The 19477-nt window shown below is 41.5% G+C and overlaps 1 protein-coding gene across 1 annotated transcript; it reads left to right on the forward strand.

Annotated features, from left to right (window-relative positions):
• Positions 1-1007: 1007 nt before the first annotated feature.
• Positions 1008-18196, forward strand: cd4-2.2 (CD4-2 molecule, tandem duplicate 2). Its single transcript, XM_062539790.1, has 19 exons — positions 1008-1074; positions 2202-2258; positions 2377-2532; positions 2797-2946; positions 3284-3523; positions 3798-4066; positions 5273-5414; positions 5823-6053; positions 6268-6392; positions 6704-6721; positions 12335-12389; positions 14357-14413; positions 14546-14707; positions 15005-15157; positions 15976-16221; positions 16447-16715; positions 17298-17433; positions 17689-17834; positions 18125-18196. Exons 2-19 carry the CDS (start codon positions 2231-2233, stop codon positions 18194-18196), a joined length of 2655 nt encoding a protein of 884 aa, XP_062395774.1. The 5' UTR covers positions 1008-1074; positions 2202-2230.
• Positions 18197-19477: the final 1281 nt, after the last annotated feature.

A 19477-nucleotide genomic window follows, 5' to 3' on the forward strand; every position in this document is an offset into this window, starting at 1 on the left:
ATTGAGCTCATGGTTGTACACCGAGGTCAGCATGTAATGTCATGAGTGTTTTTCCTACTCAAGCTTAGTTATGCTGGTGAGGTTATCAGGTTATCCTGTGTTGATAACATCAGTTCTACGATTTCCACTGACGGGCACGAACTGGTTGCCCACTCTTGTGTACTTCCACAACAAATCTACAGTTGTTTTGCCTAAAGCCACCACCAGAGGTGGACAGTAACCAATTTACTTGATGATTTTTGAGTAGGCCTATCTGTACTTGAATACAGTTTACTTGTGCCTACTATACTTTTTAGAGCATGAAGCACCTGTTGGCCTACGGTTAACCCTTTAAGGTTTGACAAATCCATAACCTAGGCTCATGCGTCTCTGAAAACGAACTTAACCCTTAATGTAAGTCTGGTGTGGTAGTCATTGGTGGACAATGTAGGCTACACAATTATTTTACTGAAGTCAAAGTATGGATACACCTGGTAAAATACTCCTACTTAACTTACTTGAGTTGAAGCAGCTTCCTTTGGTTGGTCACAGGGACTTAGACTTTTTAGTTTGGATTCAGTTAAAAAAAAATAAAAAATAAAAAAACATTTCCACTGCCGAATATAAAACAGGCTAAATCCATTATGAGTATGATTTAATGATATAAAGATGTAAGTGGTGAATGTCAGGTGATTGTCATTCAAACTTCACCATGATCATGGAGGATGTTCTGATGAAGAATCTGCTAAGTCTACAGCCAAATTCAAATCGAACTATTGAAAAAAATAAGCTTCGATATGGTCTAAGTATCACTTCAAATGTGCTTAAATGCATTCTGAAATGACAGAATATTCCATGTGATATGCTAATGTTTACTCATTTTCCATTTGTATCTTTTTAAAGATTGAAATATGGCTATAGGCCTGCTTGTTGTTTGGATCAAGGGAGTGTTCTTCGTTCTGCATCATTGTTCTATTTTCACATTGCACTCCTCTGCACTCAAAAAGACGGTGCATTCTTGCAATCCTTCCGTTTGTGCAGAACTCCGAGGAGCCGCGCACATCAGTTGAAGTATCGTCCTCAATTCCCTTTCATGTGAGTAACGAAACATAAATTGTGATAGATATATATTTTGCCACTGTCGGCGAAGATAATTGGGCATCAGGTTGAGGCGAATGTTTATTTTAAATCGCATAACAATAACAATAAAGTTGTTTTCATGACTGACAAGCCTGCACATTAGTAGATTCGGTATAATTAATGTTCAACTATGCAGCATATGGAAAGGATTTGAAAAGGATGCATTAAAATCATTTTAAAGGGTTAGCCTACATTTAAACATAGCCTATAGAGCACATGATTGGGCTTGCTTTTTCATTAGTACCAAAGGTTATATTATCTCTAAAGACCCTCATTCATCCTCATTTCAAACTTTTCAAACAATTCGAACTTTATAGGAAACTAAATATGTAATAAACAAGCCTGTCTGCACATATGGCTAATCAGTGTGGTGCAATTTCAGAATTAGTCTACGAAAAAGTCCTTCATATTAGGCCTAATTCTTTGACATACTCGAAAGCCAGAATACTCTGCCTGCATACACAGCATTATGCATATTTTCCAAATACATAGATGCTTACAGGTTACCTGCAATGTTGTCACCCATTACACACACTTTGAGTGGGCGATATAGCCTATCAGGACAGGAAGCAAGACAGCTTGCACCATTGTTGTATGATATAGGTCTACTTACTTAAAGATGCAGAAAAACATCATCCACATTTAGATAGTAGGCTATTTAATGAGCAATAACCTGTAGGCCTAATGCTCAACAAAAGCCTAATATTAATAACTAATGTGTTGTAAAGGCTGTATGATATCTAGATTAAGGTCAAATGACAGTGATCAAATCAAGAGAGGAAGAGTGATGAGGGAGGGTTAGTGAAGTAGAGATGAACGGAAGCTCAGTTTGTGGTCTCAGATCGCAAGGAATAGTTTGTTTTGCAAAAACCTTTAGACATTTTGTTCATTACATTTACATTTGCTGAACGATTGTGGAGATTTACCAACAATAATAAAACATAATAATGTCAAGTGCATAATGTTAGTCTGGTTATCACCATCCAAATTTGCCGGCAGGTCAGGCAGGGTTCACCCAGCCCAGCATAATGTCACATTTCAGAGAGTCTGTTTTGTAACATTTTCAATGTCATTATTTTCAGGAAGATATCTGTAAAATAAGAGAAATAAGATGTGGACCAAGTTGGTCATTTGTTTTGGTAAGTGTCTGATGTGGCCTGTTGCTGTAAATGCATACTGTATCTGTTTTAAAAGAGGATGCCACAGACATGGGACTCGATCATCTCTGAAACTCCCCCCTCTATTTTTCATGACCAGGCCTGTACGTCTGTGTGGTCAGTGGGTCTACTACGTACTATGGTCAAGCTGGAGAAGGCATTACGCTGAAATGTCATTATCAAAGCAGTGAGGTTTCTTGGAAGTATGGAAGCATTAGCATTATCAGAGTTGCCAAGTCTGGACGCGTTACCAAAGGTACTTCACCAGTTTGTTTGGTAGTGCATTGATATTTCACATTTGGTGTCATCCTTAAATGATTTTCATTATATATGCATGTCAACTTAGTTATCCTAGCTAGTGTAAGTAGTTGTTCTTCCTCTGTTCATCTTTGCATTTCAAAATGTGAAATATTTTGTAAGGACTTGGAATTATTGTCAGAATTGTATAAAAAATAAAATCTCCTTTTGTTCGTATCTGTTTTTTATTATTATTATTATTATTTATTTATTTGTTTTACAGGGACTGCATTTGCTGACCGACTAAAGTTGTCTGGGTCAAATCTAATTATCAGCAATCTAAAGTCAGAAGACGCAGGGACTTTCACATGCATAGCAACTGACCGCAAAAAAGGACAGACTTCAAGTGACATGACACTGCAGGTGGTTAAAGGTGAGAGTGTGCATTTACAGAATGCAGCCTTAAGTATATACAAAGAAGCTTTAGGTACATACAGTGTAGATAATGACAGCATACAGTATTTTAAACCATTATGAGCAAGCACTGGTATAGTTAAAAGAAAAAACAAAGCAGGCTGAAATCTTTCAAAGTAAAGCAGAGAGTGAATGTTTCTCTTTATATTTTGGTCTACTCCCTGTGTCAGTAGAATTACTGGAAGACAAAGTAATTGCGAGCACTAAGCTGCAATATCGTGTAACGTAGTGCATGGCTTTCCCCTCCCACCCACTCTGTTCTCTAACTGCTCATCTCATTTGTGTCTGTGTGTCAGTCTCAGTCTCAGTCAGCCCTGCAAGTCCCTTACTGCAGTCCAGTGCAGCAACACTCACCTGTCATGCTGATGGATCCCCAGACAAGGTGGCATGGAAGCACAATAATCAAGATTTAACAGCTGAAACAGGCAAAACTGTGACTCTAGGCAGCGTGAAAGGTTCTCATGATGGAACATGGCAATGTCTGGTCTACTACGGGGAAACACCATTTGAGGCATCTCTGGACATTGATGTCATAGGTTGGTCTTCTGGACACATTTTACAGAGGAAGAGAAACCACATTTACACACTCTTGTATAGGCCATGCAAGCAATTGGCTTGTAAGAGGTACATAAATGTCTTTACCCCTCAAGATGTGATTTTGTAGAGGGGCACCTTAAAATCATGAACTTCTACAGATTGACAAACAACACTAACTGGTAACAGTTGGGTGTAATTGGAAAGAGTTTAACCGTTATATTGGGCCCAGCATCATGCTGATGAGTGTGAGATCCATATTGTCTTCCCTCCCAGGTCTGAAGGAGCACAGCAATGTGACGGTCAAACAGGGTGGAGATGCTGTCCTCCCCTGCTCCCTCTCCAAACCTGACTTGGGATCTCTGCGTGTGGCTGGAGGAGGGTGGACACAGTTACCCCCTGCTGCTGCTGATGCCCCCAGACTGCCCTCGCTAGACACCAGTAATGCACAAGAGCTCCGCTGGAATTCTGATGGCATAAACACAGCCAGAGTGACCATCTCGAAGGAGAGACTCCACACTGATTTTGGTATCACACTGATGAAAGTGAGCCCATCAAAGTGTTGTTTTAACATAATGCTGTTAATTTGTAGCTTGACATAGCCATACTCAATTCTGTTCAGAATGTAAGTCTGATAACGCACCATAGGGACGTGATTATGGAGCCTCTTTTAACCAATACAGAGGAGAAAATGCCTCTGCACCCAATTGGATAGACCTAACCAATTAGAGCAATAGAATAGCCTACCATAAATCCTGTAAAGAGAATAATCATAACATCCTTCTTCTCAATATATATATATATTTTTTTAAGTTATTGAGCTGTCAATGTCTTGTACAACAGACATGATAGTGACATCTAAATGTTAACTTCTCTAGCCACAAGCCTTTTGTTGTAAACATCAACCACAGCGCTCAGATCATGTGAATGAATAGGCACCATTGCTCGTCTGTGCATCATTATATAAAGCTCATCCGGATGATTTAATTGGTTTTCCTGACCTAGCTGCTTATTTTAGTCTCCACTAGTCCTCTTTGACCTCTTGTCTGAATGCCTCCACTATTCATACTGTTCTAGAAAAAAGAGTGCAAACAGTTTTCTCTACTTTTCTTGAGTGTTATTTCATTATATTTGTTCAAGAGAATAAAAGTGTTCAGATTGTTTTTTCAAGAATAAGTTTGGACTCATCTTGTCCTGAACCTGAGATGAGCTCAATGACTCACAATATGACCTCGTCCTACTCCACCTTTCATGCTCTCACAATAGGCGCGTTCAAGATGGCTGCGCAGCACAAAAACTGCGCAGCACAAGATGCACGTGGTTAAAAATCTGTCCACGATGGTCTAGATGGGTGTGTTTTCGACTCGGCAGTCGGTATCACATGGCCTCAACTTATCGCGGGAGCAAGGCGTGGCCAGGCGGCTGCTCCGCAGCAGAGCAGCAGCTTTAGAGGTACTGCGGAGCGCAGCGGAGCCTAGACCCTGCCTTCATGACGTCAGGTCTTTGCCCTAATTGGCTTTTACATCCCTGACGTATGTGCAGGTGTTTAGATGCCTCCTCATATCTACAAGGGTCCGTGCGGGCTGTGCCTCGTGATCCGTCACATGGTCAAGTCTAGACTACGGGAAGTAGAGAGTGTACAACTTCATAGCAGCGTTTGTATCCCCTCCCCTGCTGCCATCGGCAGCTCTCGCTGCTGCAAGAGGTCATTTGGAGTTGAACTTGAACGCGCCTATTTACTCTCCTCACAGGTGCAGCCTTCCCAAGCCGGCCAGTATCAGTGCTCTGTTGAGCTTAAAGACCGAGGAACTCTAACCACAACCGTGAATCTCGACGTGACTGGAGGTGGTGGAGGTGGCTCTGGGAAGAAGCCTGGCACTTCCAACAACACAGGTGTGCACCAATACTCTGGCCATGCTGATCACATGCTGAGTGTGTGTGTGTGTGTGTGTGTGTTCTGAAGGCCTTTGTCATTATTCTCATGGAGTGTGGTCCTTTATAGAATATATACTGTACTTAGTAGATAGATGAGAGTATACTGTAAAGTTTGTATCATTGTCTTAATCTATTATTTGTTGCACATCTCAAACTTAAAGACTGACTGGTCAGCAGCCCCACTGTTTATAAAGCATTATCAGCTGTCCTGTCATATAGCCCTGTGAATTTGTTTTCCTGCGAGGTCCCCTCCCTCTTGGCTGTTCCTATGTGGAGCACTAACCTGCAATATCGTGTAACGTAGTGAATGGCTTCCCCACTCACTCTGTTCTCTAGCTGCTAATCTCCTCTGTGTCTGTGTGTCAGTCTCAGTCTCAGTCAGCCCTGCAAGTCCCTTACTGCAGTCCAGTGCAGCAACACTCACCTGTGATGCTGATGGATCCCCAGACAAGGTGGCATGGAAGCACAAAAATAATTCTTTTGAAGGAAAAACTGTGACTCTAGACAGTGTGGAAGGTTCTCATCGTGGTACATGGAAATGTCTGGTCTACTACGGGGAAACACAATTACAGGCATCTATGGACATTGATGTAATAGGTTGGTCATGTTTTAGAGTGGAAGAGCCATATTTACATTTGGTATTATTATTCTCATGGAGTGTGGTGTGCTTATATATTATACATAGTACTAAACTAGAGAAATTCTGTTAATCCGTGATTTGTCACCCATCTCAAACTTAAAGACTGGCGAGCATTTATAAAGCATTATCAGCTCATCCTTGGCGGGGCCCTGTGCATTTGTTTTCCTGTAGCTTACCCAGAGTGGTCCCCTCCCTCTTGGTTGGGCCTGAACATGTGGATCTGGGTGGGAGTGGCAGTGGGGAATATGGTGGTCATTGTGGGCACTGTAGTTCTCATCTGGAGCTCCAGAAGGAAGGTGAGAGGAAAGGATGGAATGGTGTGTGTGTGTGTGTGGGGGGGGGGGGGGGTATATCTATATAAATCTATAAGATTTAACCACAGGGGAGCTACACCAGGCCCGTAACTGAAGCCAGATGTGACAGTTGGGCGTACGTTCGAAAAAAATAGACCAGTCTTCTAAAATGGATTTTACGCATTGTGAACGGAACGCTTCAGTTACACACCTGGTGTAGCTCCCCTGTAAGAGTTTATGATGTTCAACTATTTTTGCAAAGAGATAGTTGAGGATGCAAAACAATAATATTTTGTATTTTGTTTGACCCGCAGATAAGAATGAGACAACCGGTCATTTGACAGATCCAGTGCAACCGGTAGGGTACTAACGAGTGATTATCATTATATGAAGTTCAAATTCATATTCAACATTTTTGAAAATTAGAGTTTTTCTCAGTGGCTTTGGTGCATTTCTCAAATCATTAATGTTTGCATAACAGTGCATTAGTGCATTTTTCAAAACAATAAGTGCAAACTGCACAGCATAGAACGTTACCTGTAAAAGTGTGTATCTTGCTCAAAATGCTCAGTTTATGTCCCAACGGAAGTATTCATGCTGACATCCATTTCCAGTATATCCAAGCCCAGGCATGAATCACAATCGCTTCTCCAGCATGCTTTATATGATGACAGATAGCAGTGAACACAATCAGTGTGTGTGTGTGTGTGTGTGTGTATGTGTGTGTGTGTGTGTGTGTGTGTGTGTGTGTATGAGAGAGTGAGGGACGGCAATGCAGAATAGCACTTATCACTTTAGTAATATTGCTAAAAGCCTGAATGCTTTCAACTGCAATGATTTTTTTTTTCAAATTAGCTGATACCAATACTTTCTGTGTCATCTACAAATAAAAGAAATATAGTATTTTGACATGTATATGTAGTAGTCAAGGGAACTGTCTCAACCATATATATTTGTATTCAGAAGAGATAGAGATGTTTAAGATTTTGAAGAAGATGTATATTTTTGAACTATTAAACTTTGAAAAATATACATTTTGTAGAATTTTTGTGTCTATTCCCTGTGTAACCGATATCAATATAGTGAAACTATCCTTCAGAGCATGCCATGAAAAGGGAAAAAAGTGACCACTGAGTGTTGTTAATGAATGATATTGTGTAAGTACAAAGTGTTATTGTGAATGATAATGTTAGCCATGAGGTAAATGTTCATACACAGTAATTGAATTATACACCCGGGAGAAATCTGTGATAACCTTTTTTTGTTTTGATGGTTGTAATATGCCTTTGCATACTTTGTATTGCTGATTATATTGCATCCGGAGGTAAAGAGAGATAACGCCAAATCCTGTTTTGACTGACACACTGGAGTGTTTACGACCACATATAGTGAGTGATACAGTCTGAATCCTTCCAAATATTGGTCCTTCGAGCCGGATTGGTTGTATTGATTCCTAACAAGATGGAATAGGACTTTGAAGTTGCACGTCTTTCATGGAGAGAGGGACCAGGCTGAGAGGCCAGCAACACCAGAGAATGACTTTCCTCTCTTGCAAATGGGCGATACCAAGTTTTCCCCAACTTACCTCGGATTCACCCAAAGCTGCCCCATAGGAATGCTGCTCAGCATGATGTACCACAGCTAGACCCACCACGAGTTGGGAGAGTTCCTTGTGAGTTTGCAACTGAGACTGCCTCATCACCTCAGTGGGGGATGTGTCCACTGAGGTGGGGGCAGCTGCCAGTGTCCACAAAGTTTGAAGGACAATGAATGAATTCCTCTTATGCTCCCTTCCATTAAGACAGTTTCCTCAAATGTATGTGCCCAAGTCAGTGAAGACTTCCTTCCGCCCTTATTTGTCTGCTAAGCCAGCCCGAGGACATGCTGCTGCACAACCTCCGTTGTCAGATTTCACCTCCAAGTGGTGTCAGGCAGAAAATACCCTCTCTTGTTTCTAAACCAGCGCCTGCGAGATTCGATAGATGTACCCCAACATTACCCCCACCTCATCCTAACCATCCACCAGCTACCAAAGCCATTAATAATTAAGGTTGCTTTCACATCAGGTCCGTTTAGCTGGACCGGACCCGAGTGCGGTTACTTCTGCCGTAGTTGGTCTGTGTTCACATTACATATTTGTCTGCGCACCCGGGTCCGTTTGCGTCATAAGCACCATGCTTCTAGACACGAACTTCGAGAATTCTGTTTACAAATATCACTTGGCAACACAGCAGAAGCCGGTGCAATGAAGAAGACAAAGGTAAAGATTCTTTAGATTCTTCAGGACGTTTGCTTAGCAACCTGCTCCAGGGTTCTAGCGAACCGGACCCGAGACCACCTTTTCAGGCGGACCCGGGTCTGGTCCCGGGTCCGCACCCGAGTTCGGTACGGTTGCGTTCACACTATCAAAAACAGCCGGACCATCGGACCAAACGAACCCGGGTCCGGTCCAGCGGACCTAGTGTGAATGAGTGTGTTTATGAGAATTTTGGATTATTCTTCCAGAGGCGCATTTGTGATGTCACACACTGATGTTGGACGAGGAGATTGGTTCGCAGTAACTGGTGATTTTTTATTTGTGGCATTTATTGGAAGTCAGCAGACTAACTGACAGAACAAGGGAACTGAGAGCAAAACCAAAGAAGGGGAAAAGGGGATGTAGTGGCACCAACCCTTTTTACGAGGAATGGCCAGAGAGAAACTGAAAGCTCCTTTGTGTAACAAGGAAGAGTAGGAGCCCTGCCAGAGCCCTACAAAAAGAGCTCCAGCAGCCCACTGGTGTGAATGTCTCTGACCACACTGTCAGAAACAGACATTAGGCCTGAGGACCCAGTGGTCATCACTCTTCTAAGGTATCAGGATGGAAACGTCAGACCCATTGTCTGATCCTGTATTGGTGCAGTGGGCCCTGGGTTCCTCCTGGTGCACAACAATGGCTGGACACATTGTGCAGGCAAGTTCCTGGAGGATGAAGGCATCGATGCCATTGACTGTCACTCCACACTCCCCTGACTTAAATCCAATTGAACACCTCTGGGACATTATGTCTTGGTCCATCCAACACAGACTGAAAAGGAGCTCAGTGATGGCCATGTCCACATCTGGTAGCAGATCCCCAGGACATCATCCGCTGTCTCATTAGCAGCATGCCCTGACGCCATAAAGCATGCCGGGGACATACAAACTATGGAATACCATTATTGTTGCAGCGATGAGATTTAGGCAAAAGGGACTAGCTTGCCACATAGACTATTATTAGCAAAAGTATTGGGTCACCTGTCTTGACTTGCATATGAACTTCATTGACATCCCATTTTTAATCCATAGGGTTTGAGATGACGTCGGCCCACATAAATATTCAGCCTAGACTTTCATGCAAGATATCCAAATATACAGTATGTTGGGTTCCACATATTCATTCTTGTACCATTTATTAAATATATTGTTTCCATCTATTCAAATATAAGCTGGATGCATATAAGCTGGATGAATATATACTGTATATCATTCATACATTCTCTGACCATATAGCTAGGGTAGTTAGCCACAACGATTGCGTTAGCTCAATTGTTTGTCTGGGTGACCATTCATTGGGATTTCTAGCCCTCTGTCTAGACATACAGTAAGTAGTGTCCACTATTTTTTCAAACTCTCGCCCCGCGTGTCACGCCATGGCCAGGCCCTCTTTACGTCATCAGATTGCGACATCCCATCCAGTAACACACAGACCAGGCCTAGAATAAGGCCAAGACATGATAGGATCAAAAGAGAAAAACATGCTTTGCAGGTCGAGCTGACAAATGAGTGTGCGTTCAGACCAAGACCGTCAAAAGCGTCAAGAGCGCCGGAAATCATTCATTTTCTATGGAGAGTCGTGAGCGAGGCTTCATGAGCGTCACGGGCGTCAAAAAGAAGTTGAGCCACAGTTAACTTTATGGTAATTAGCTATGACACGGTTCGGCGTCAACCAATTAGAATGTCAAACTTGCAGGATTGCTGCTTGTGGTTTGTTCCAATGTTTCACGTCGTGGCTTTGACGCTTTCGGCGCTGAACTGGGTTGAGCGTCGGGCTATGAGCTTCACCAGCGATTTTGACGCTTTTGATGCTTTCGGTCTGAATGCACAGTAAGAGTGCCTCAGAGAAGCCACCCAAGGACCTGGGCTACCTGTACTTCTACAGGAGAGTGGCCGAATAGAAGCCACAGGGCAGCGGGTGGGCACACGCACGCCGAAGCAAGCGGCCACCATTCAACCCAGAAAAAGTAATGTAACCATACCAATTACTCTGAATCAAGTCAAAGTCAATGACCTTTTTGACATGAGAGGAAGACAAAATCAACTAGAAAAGCAATCAGAGAGCGCAGACCTCCACCAATTAAAAATGTCATCGAAATCCATCCATAACTTTATGTTATCTTGGGAACAGACAGACAAACAAACAGACAGACAGACAGATGAAAAAACAAACAAACCCTGATGAAAACATAACCTCCTTGGTGGAGGTAATAAAAATGCAAAAGATATCGACAGGAAAAAAAAAAAAAAATTGGCAACACATTCCTTGAGTTCTTGATTCTGAAAAAACACATATCTTTTTGTCTCATCTGTAGTGGTATTGCCTTTGGAGTAGTGTTCTTGTGCAAGTATATTAGCAGCCATATTTCACATAGATCTCTGTTTTTCGAGGTCATTGAGTGTGTATGCACACTGCCCAAGTTTCGTAGGGCCCCGCAAGTTAATCAAGGCCCCCCGTCTCCTGTTGAGTCAAGCTAACGACAGATACTGTAGGCCTATACAATTCCAGCAGGAACAGCAGTCGGGTGAACTTGTGTTTGTTCCTTGGTTTGATGTCAACAAATAATCTGAGTAGGCCTACGATAAGTTGATCTGTTTATTTGCATCTCTCTAGCGTGTTTTGCTGGCCTAACAAGGAAGTGAATCTGACTTCGTCTGACTGTCTGTGGTTTACTTGTCAGCCTGTCAGAGTACTCACAAAAGTTGTGAAATATAACCGCATATTCCTTCTTTTGAATACCGGCAATATACAGTATACTGTATATATAAAGAAAAAACCTTGCATCTTTTAATGCGCTCATGATAACTTGAGTGCTCGAGATGGAAATAGTTTGCGAGGACCGTTTAAATTAATGGGTGATTTTTGGGTACATTTCTTAAATAAGCATATGGTTTTACAACATTTCAGTCCAGCTTTAGTTGGTTTATTGTATGCAAAATGGAACGTGGCCCAATGAATTAACTTTGATTTGCTGTACTGCCTACTGAACAAGAGATTCACGTAGTAGGCTAAATTATATGAAGTATTAAAATGATAGTTTAAAGTTTGAAAAATGATTGAAGGGAATCAGGAGGAGCCAGTCCAGTACACATGTCTTGGTAAAGAACATTAGCCTCTGCCAGTACAACACAAAAGCAAGCAGCCTACACCCTATTTTCTCTCCCCTAGTTCTCTATGGGGCAAAATAAATTCCATTTGAAAACGTCTGTAGACATCCAAAAGGTTGTGGGATGATTGTATTGGGAGCGCTAGGGTGGGTTCAGGTAGGAGGGCACCCTTTTGGATTTTGTTACGGCCCCATGGTCTGAACCGGCAGGTTAACCGAACCGGCACTGTTGGTACAGAATAATAATCAGTGCTACTTAGCTTGAGTTGCTGTAGCCAACAGCTACAGCTGCAGTGCAACATTTTCAAATCATGGCCATAGAGTGAGAACTGTGTACAACCTTTAAGCTCGTGGTTGTATGTACACAGTTCTGAGGTCAGTGAGGAGCATAGCCTACAGTGTCAGGTCATTTTGCCTACCCAACTTTGGTTAGGCTGGTTAGGTCATTAAGCCTACTCTCTGAAGTTTGACGGCTTTAGAGTGGAAGACCTAGTTTTGATCTAGAGCTTTGTACTATTTTGTCATGCTCATTATTGATAATAGGAAATACCAATGACGTTTGCCGACGATACCACCGTCATTGGTTTGATCCAGGATGGTGATGAGTCTGCAGATGGGAGGTGGAACAGCTGGTCAAATGGTGTATTCAGAACCTTGAACCAAGTGGAGACCCCCACCCCACTCCCCACCGCCCGTTTTAGATGCTATTCATATGACAGCATGAATTTGGTGTAGCTCTGTACTTCCGTAATATAATTACAACTGTTTTGCCCACAGCCATCCACTGGGTGGCTTACCACCACATCACTGACATTTTATGGCTTAAATAAGTGTTAGGTTTGTGAGCCTAGGTTATGGATTTGTCAAACCTCAAAGGGTTTACAGTACATTCCTTCTGAAATCAATCCCTTGTTAACAGATTGTTCCATGAGGCCTTGCTATTGTTTTCTTAACTTCTTTTTTCTTTTTTCTTTTATCCTGCGTTGATGTGTTGCCTGCCTGCTGAGCTCAGTTGTCACAAGGGGGTGTTGTGCATCATTGTGGTTATATTTCACTTTGCACTCCTCTGCACTCAAAAAGCCTGTTGCAGTATTGCAATCCTTCAGTTTTTAGACTGCAGAACTCCGAAGAGCCACGCACATCAATTTACTCAAGTAACTCGTCTTCATGTGAGTAATGAAATATACATTTGAATGTTTTTTTTCACTTATTAACCTACAGTGAATGCGTAGTTATTTAATAGCCTACTAACAGAAATGAAGTATTTTCCTGACTGATAAGCCTGCATATTGGAAGCTTCGGTATAGGCTAATTAACATTCAAAATTACAATCAATTGACATGACTCGAAAAGGATGGCCAATTGGTAACAAAAAAAGTAGCTTTAAGGGGTTACAGAGGACATCAAAACCTATAGAGGCCTGATTTATCATTATCACGGAAGTAGGCCTAAGCTATATATTTCAAAAGATTCCTCATTCATCTTCAAGTTATATGTTGCAATTCAAATCAATACGAGAACTTCAGAGAAATTAGATTATCAAAGTTTATGCCACAAAAGAGAGTGAATTGCAAACAGCCTGTCTGTCGCATATGGATATTTAGTGTGGTGCCATTTTAGAATTAGCCTACAGAAAAGCCACTTTTAATTCTAATTTGTTGCCATATTAAATGAGTAGGATAGGCTAAATAACATTTGTACAAATAGGATAGAACTACATGTTGGCCTTAGAAAAAAAAACTGAAGGCTAGGCTATGTTTAGTTTATTTTTTTTTAAAGTTTTTTTTTAATTTTTTTTTTTTAATAAATAGCCTATTCTGTCGATGCTGTAATAGGTGCTCAAAAGCCTTTTGGGGATACAAACATGTTTAAAGATGTTTACTGTCCACAATCAGTAAAATGATCCAGCTAACACTAGAATAGTCTGACTGCACAGCAAGCATGCATATTTTACACAAACGATCTTTGTGGATTAAACATATCCTATACGAAAAAAAACTAAACATCCTCTAGGTCCTTATGTACCTGTCCAAAATTATCTCACATTACACACACAGTGTGTGGGCAATAAAGCCTATCAAATGTCATATGAAACGATGAGTTCAATTTGAGTAAAGTAAAATTGTAATTAATTTGAAGCAGGACACCAATGGTAGTGACATACTGTAGGCCTACTTAAGGATACTTAAAGATGCAGACAATCCAGTGATAGACATTTTTAAATAATAGACTATTTAATGACCTTATATAATGATAAAAAGTTGATGGTTATGAATGTGTTGTAAAAGATCTTATATTCAGTTAGAATCAAGAGAGGAGGAAAGGGACGAGGGAGGGAGTGAAGTAGGCCTAGAGATGAACGGAAGTCTCAGACCGCAGGGATTTTTTGTTTGTTTGTTTTGCAGAAATAGATAATAGATAGCCTATTACATGTGGAAACATGTAGTTTAAAACTGCAGTGGAGATGAACAATTAATTAACTGTTAATTTATGATAGTTAATAATATGTCATGTTTCTGTAGGTCTACTGTCTGTGCTTGCTAACATTTTCAATGTTATTTTCAGGAAGATATTGGCAAAATAAGAGAAATAAGATGTGGACCAAGTTGTTCTTTTTTTGGGGTAAGTACCTGATGTGGCCTGTTGCTGTAAGTGCATATTGCATTTTGTATCCGATTTAAACGAGGATGCCATACACAGACATGAGAGTCAATCATCTCTGAAACCTCCCTCCTTTCTGTTTTTCTTGACAAGGCCTGCACGTCGTTGTCTGTTTGGCCAGTGAGTCTAAAAAGTACTATGGCCAAGCAGGAAAGGACATTACGCTGAAATGTCATGGTCAGGCCAATATGTTTACTTGGAAGCATGGAGGCGTTCACATTATTACTCTTGACAAGGCTGGACGCCCAACTAAAGGTAATTCATCAGTTTGTATATGGTAGTACTAGTACATTGATATTTCACATTTGGTGTCATCCTTTAATGATGTTGCATTTTGTCCAGTGTCATTATTTTCATAATACGTGCATGTCAACTTAGTTATTCTTGCTAGTCTAGGTAGTCGTTCTCCCTTTGTTCACCTGGTGTATAGCAGGTCCTTGCATTTCAAAATGTGAAGTGTTTTGTAAGGACGAGGAATTATTGTCAAATTTGTATGTGATGATTTGTATATGATAAATTAATTTTATCTACTTTTCTTATAATATGCCACAGGGAGGGTTGAGATTGTTGACCGAATAAAGTTGTCTGGGACAGATATAATTATCAGCAATCTAAAGACTGAAGACAAAGGGACTTTCACATGCATAACAACTGACCGCAATAAAAGACAGAGCTCAAGTGACATGACACTGCAGGTGTTTAAAGGTGAGATTCTGCATTTGCAGAATGCAGCCTTTTTTCTCTAGTGAGTATGTAAAAAGAAGTTATTGTGCTGTTTTGGCTTTAGGTACATAGTGTAGATAATGACAGCATACATTATCTTAAACAATTATGAGCAAACACTGAGTTAATAGAGCTACAAAGTATAATTATAAAATAAGTATAATACAATTTAATTATATATATCACCTGAAAGCTCTTGATGAGTTCTTTCTAGCTGACACAATTATAGAAGTAAAATATAGAAGTATAGAAGTATTTATAAATATAAAGTTATTGAACAAAAACCAAAGGTCTTTAACTGTGAACATACTGTATAGAGGCAGTTAGATTTGTTTTGGCTCTCCTGTAAAGTTGGTTACATCTGTGCATTAGTGAAACACATACTGTACACCACACAGTGAGGTGAAGCACACACTCACCCAGAGCAGTGAGCTGCCTGCCACAGCAGCTGTGCATGTGGGCATGGGACAGCAGTGCTCAACCACTCCCCCTGCATGCCCACATCTTTCCTACTGGTCAGGGATCCAACCGGCCCGGATTATCAGCCCGAAGCCCTTATCAGTAGGCCATGGCTGCCCCAGAACTGTTGTATGGATAGAAAACAAAGCAGGCTGAAATCTTCCAAAGCAAAGCGGAGAGTAAATGTTTTTGTTTTGTCTACTCCCCATATCAGTACAACTTACCAGAAGACAAAGTAATTGCGAGCACTAAGCTGCAATATTGTCTAACGTAGTGCATGGCTTTCCCCTCCCACCCACTCTGTTCTCTAACTGCTCATCTCATTTGTGTCTGTGTGTCAGTCTCAGTCTCAGTCAGCCCTGCAAGTCCCTTACTGCAGTCCAGTGCAGCAACACTCACCTGTCATGCTGATGAATTTGGATCCCAAAAAAAGGTGGCATGGAAGCACAATAATAAAGATAAAACAGATGAAACAGGAAAAACTGTGACGATAGACAGCGTGGAAGGTTCTCATGGTGGAACATGGCAATGTCTGGTTACCTACGGCGAAACACAGTTTGAGGCATCTCTGGGCATTGATGTCATAGGTTGGTCTTTTTTACAGAGGAAACGCAGCCACTTTTACACATTCCTGTAGGCCATGCAGGCAATTGACTTGTAAGACGTACATAAAGTCCTCACCCCTTAAAATCTCTCTACATATTGACAGAAAAACACTAACTGGTAACAGTTGGGTGTGATTGGAAAGAGTTTAGCTGTTATTTTTGGCCCAGCATCATGCTGATGAGTGTCCACATTGTCTTCTCTCCCAGGTCTGAAGGAGCACAGCAATGTGACGGTCAAACAGGGTGGAGATGCTGTCCTCCCCTGCTCCCTCTCCAAACCTGACTTGGGATCTCTGCGTGTGGCTGGAGGAGGGTGGACACAGTTACCCCCTGCTGCTGCTGATGCCCCCAGACTGCCCTCGCTAGACACCAGTAATGCACAAGATCTCTGCTGGAATGCTGATGGCATAAACACAGCCAGAGTGACCATCTCTGAGGGGAAACTCCACACTGATTTTGGGATCACACTGATGAAAGTGAGCTCATATTTTGGTCTCCACTAGTCAGAGGTGGAAAAGTCCAGTTTCAGACAGTAAAAGTCCTACCACATATCTGTGCCAACCATTCATTTAAGCCAGCTGATTCTAATTAGCACAACTCTTCAGCTAGGTAGAGCAGCTAATTCATGAGATCACCTTTGCTAAGTGCACAGGTAGAAGTAGTACCAATACATGATCGGACGTTTACTCTCTGAAGCTGTAGTTTTCCCGCCTCTGCCACTAGTCCACCTACATGTATGCTTCTTTCATGAATGCCTTTGATGTCTCTGATGCCTTTCATGCTATTCTTGAAAAAAATGCACACTTTTGTTCTCTACTTTTCTTCAGTGTTTTATTTTGGTTCATACTTGGCTTAAATGCTTACAACTCAAACATAAGGACAACAACTTTGTTTGAGCCAAGTAGGAACGAACAAATAACTCAAGAAAATGAGAGAATGAAAGTGTGCGAGAATAAGTTTGGACTCATCTTGTCCTGAACCTGAGATGAGCTCAATGACTCACAATATGATCTCGTCCTGCTCCACCTTTCATGCTCTCACATTTACTCTCCTCACAGGTGCAGCCTTCCCAAGCAGGCCAGTATCAGTGCTCTGTTCAGTTTAAAGACAGAGGAACTCTTACCACAACCGTGAATCTTCAAGTGACTGGAGGTGCCAAAGGTGGTGGAGGTAGCTTTGCGAAGCCAAAGAGAGGTGTGTGACAACACTCTGGCCATGCTGATCTGTGTGTGTGTGTGTGTGTGTGTGTGTTTTGAAGGCCTGCATGTCATTAATGTCATGGAGTGTGGTCTGCCTATATAATATATGCTGCATTTAGTATAGATAGAAAGATAGATGAAAGTATTGTCGTACATCTCAGCAGCCCTATTGTTTATGAAGCATTATCAGCTCATCCTGTGATATACGTAGCTCTGTGAATTAGCGCTGTGAATTTGCTTTGCTGTACAGTAGGGTCCATTGGTTCTCCTGGTTCTTCTCCATCCTGGCTGGGCCTGAACATGTGGATCTGGGTGGGGGTGGCAGGAGGGAGTGTGGTCCTCATTGCGCTCATAGTTGCTGTGGTTCTCGTCCACCGGAACAACAGAAGGAGGAAGGTGAGAGGAGAGGGTGGGATGGAGGTGGAGGTGGAGAGAGACATCTTGTGCTCCAACAGTTCCTTTGGGATGAACAACGTGTCTATCAATCAATCAGTTTCTATCAATCAATCAGTATCTATCTATCTATCTATCTATCTATCTACAGTACCTACCTACCTATCTATCTATCTATTTATCTATCTATCTATCTACAGTACCTATCTATCTAGTGAATAACAGATGTTTTGATCAACAAACCAGAGGATGAAGGTGTAAAACAATAATTGTGTCTTTTATTTGACCCACAGATGAGAACGAGGAAGCTGAGGTCAGTCAGAAAACCTTTGACAGCGAATGATTACTGCCAGTGCAACCGGTAGGCTACTGACCAGTGATGCTCATACCGTATGAAGTTTAAATACAAAATCAAAAAGTTGCCTAAAACATGGTCTTAATTTACAAATATAAATACATGAAGTAGAATTAAACACAATTATATTTCTGGGGTTAAATTCCTTTTAAACATCAAAACTATATATGACCATAACCATAGACCATAATCCCATAAACCTTTCTGTCCAATTCAGTTCATATAGTGTATAGCCCAGGCTTGATATGACATTGAGTTGTCAGGCTGCCATCATTGGTGCTGTTGTTATATTGTAGAGCACCTCGAGCAGTAAACCTAGACAGACCAGTGCGGGCCCCACGCCAGCAGCGCCCTGAGAACATTCAAACCAACGGCGGTTATGGAGGAAGAGCACACAATTGATGGAGCAAAAGGAGTGGAAGAAATGAAGAAACAATCATTACACATCACATACACGTGTGTGTGTGTGTGTGTGTGTGTGTGTGTGTGTGTGTGTGTGTGTGTGTGTGTGTGTGTGTGTGTGTGTGTGTGTGTGTGTGTGTGTGTGTGTGTGTGTGTGTGTGTGTGTGTGTGTGTGTGTGTGTGTGTGTGTGTGTGTGTGAGTGAGTGAGTGAGTGAGTGAGTGAGTGAGTGAGTGAGTGAGTGAGTGAGTGAGTGAGTGAGTGAGTGAGTGAGTGTGTGTGTGTGTGTGTGTGTGTGTGTGTGTGTGTGTGTGTGTGAGTGAGTGAGTGTGTGTGTGTGTGTGTGTGAGTGAGTGAGTGAGTGAGTGTGTGTGTGTGTGTGTGAGTGAGTGAGTGAGTGAGTGAGTGAGTGAGTATGAGGGATTGCGAGAAGCCAATGCAGCACATTATAATATTTCAATTACTAAAAGCTTCAATGCTTGCAACTGCAATGATTTTGTATTTACAACCAATATTGTCTTTGTCATCTATAAATAAAGGAAATATAATAATTTTGCATGTTTAATGTCTCAACCATATATATTTGTATTGAGGAGATTTTGGAAGATTTTGAATGTCAAATTACAATCAAATATGTTGTACATTTTTGAACTAATAAACTTTGAAAAATTATATTTGCTAGAATTTTGAAGTCAGTTTTCTGTGTATCCAATATCAATGAGCGCATATGCTCACGGCTCAATAAACTGGTGCAGAGACTGCACACAGGTGGTCTCAGCCTACTGGTAGTAAAACACTAGAAACACAAATGCATATTCACTTGAGCGTGTGCACACACACACACACACACACACACACACACACACACACACACACACACACACACACAC

Source organism: Sardina pilchardus, chromosome 6 (assembly GCF_963854185.1).
Source record: "Sardina pilchardus chromosome 6, fSarPil1.1, whole genome shotgun sequence".
Classification (NCBI taxonomy): Eukaryota; Metazoa; Chordata; class Actinopteri; order Clupeiformes; family Clupeidae; genus Sardina; species Sardina pilchardus.

Bases quoted from the DNA above. Each gene is read 5' to 3' on its own strand.
- cd4-2.2 (XM_062539790.1), top strand. From the start codon at position 2,231: ATGTGGACCAAGTTGGTCATTTGTTTTG. The intron at 14,414-14,545 runs GTAAGTACCTGA...TTTCTTGACAAG, and splicing joins CAAGTTGTTCTTTTTTTGGG to GCCTGCACGTCGTTGTCTGT. The intron at 17,835-18,124 runs GTGAGAGGAGAG...TTTGACCCACAG, and splicing joins GGAACAACAGAAGGAGGAAG to ATGAGAACGAGGAAGCTGAG.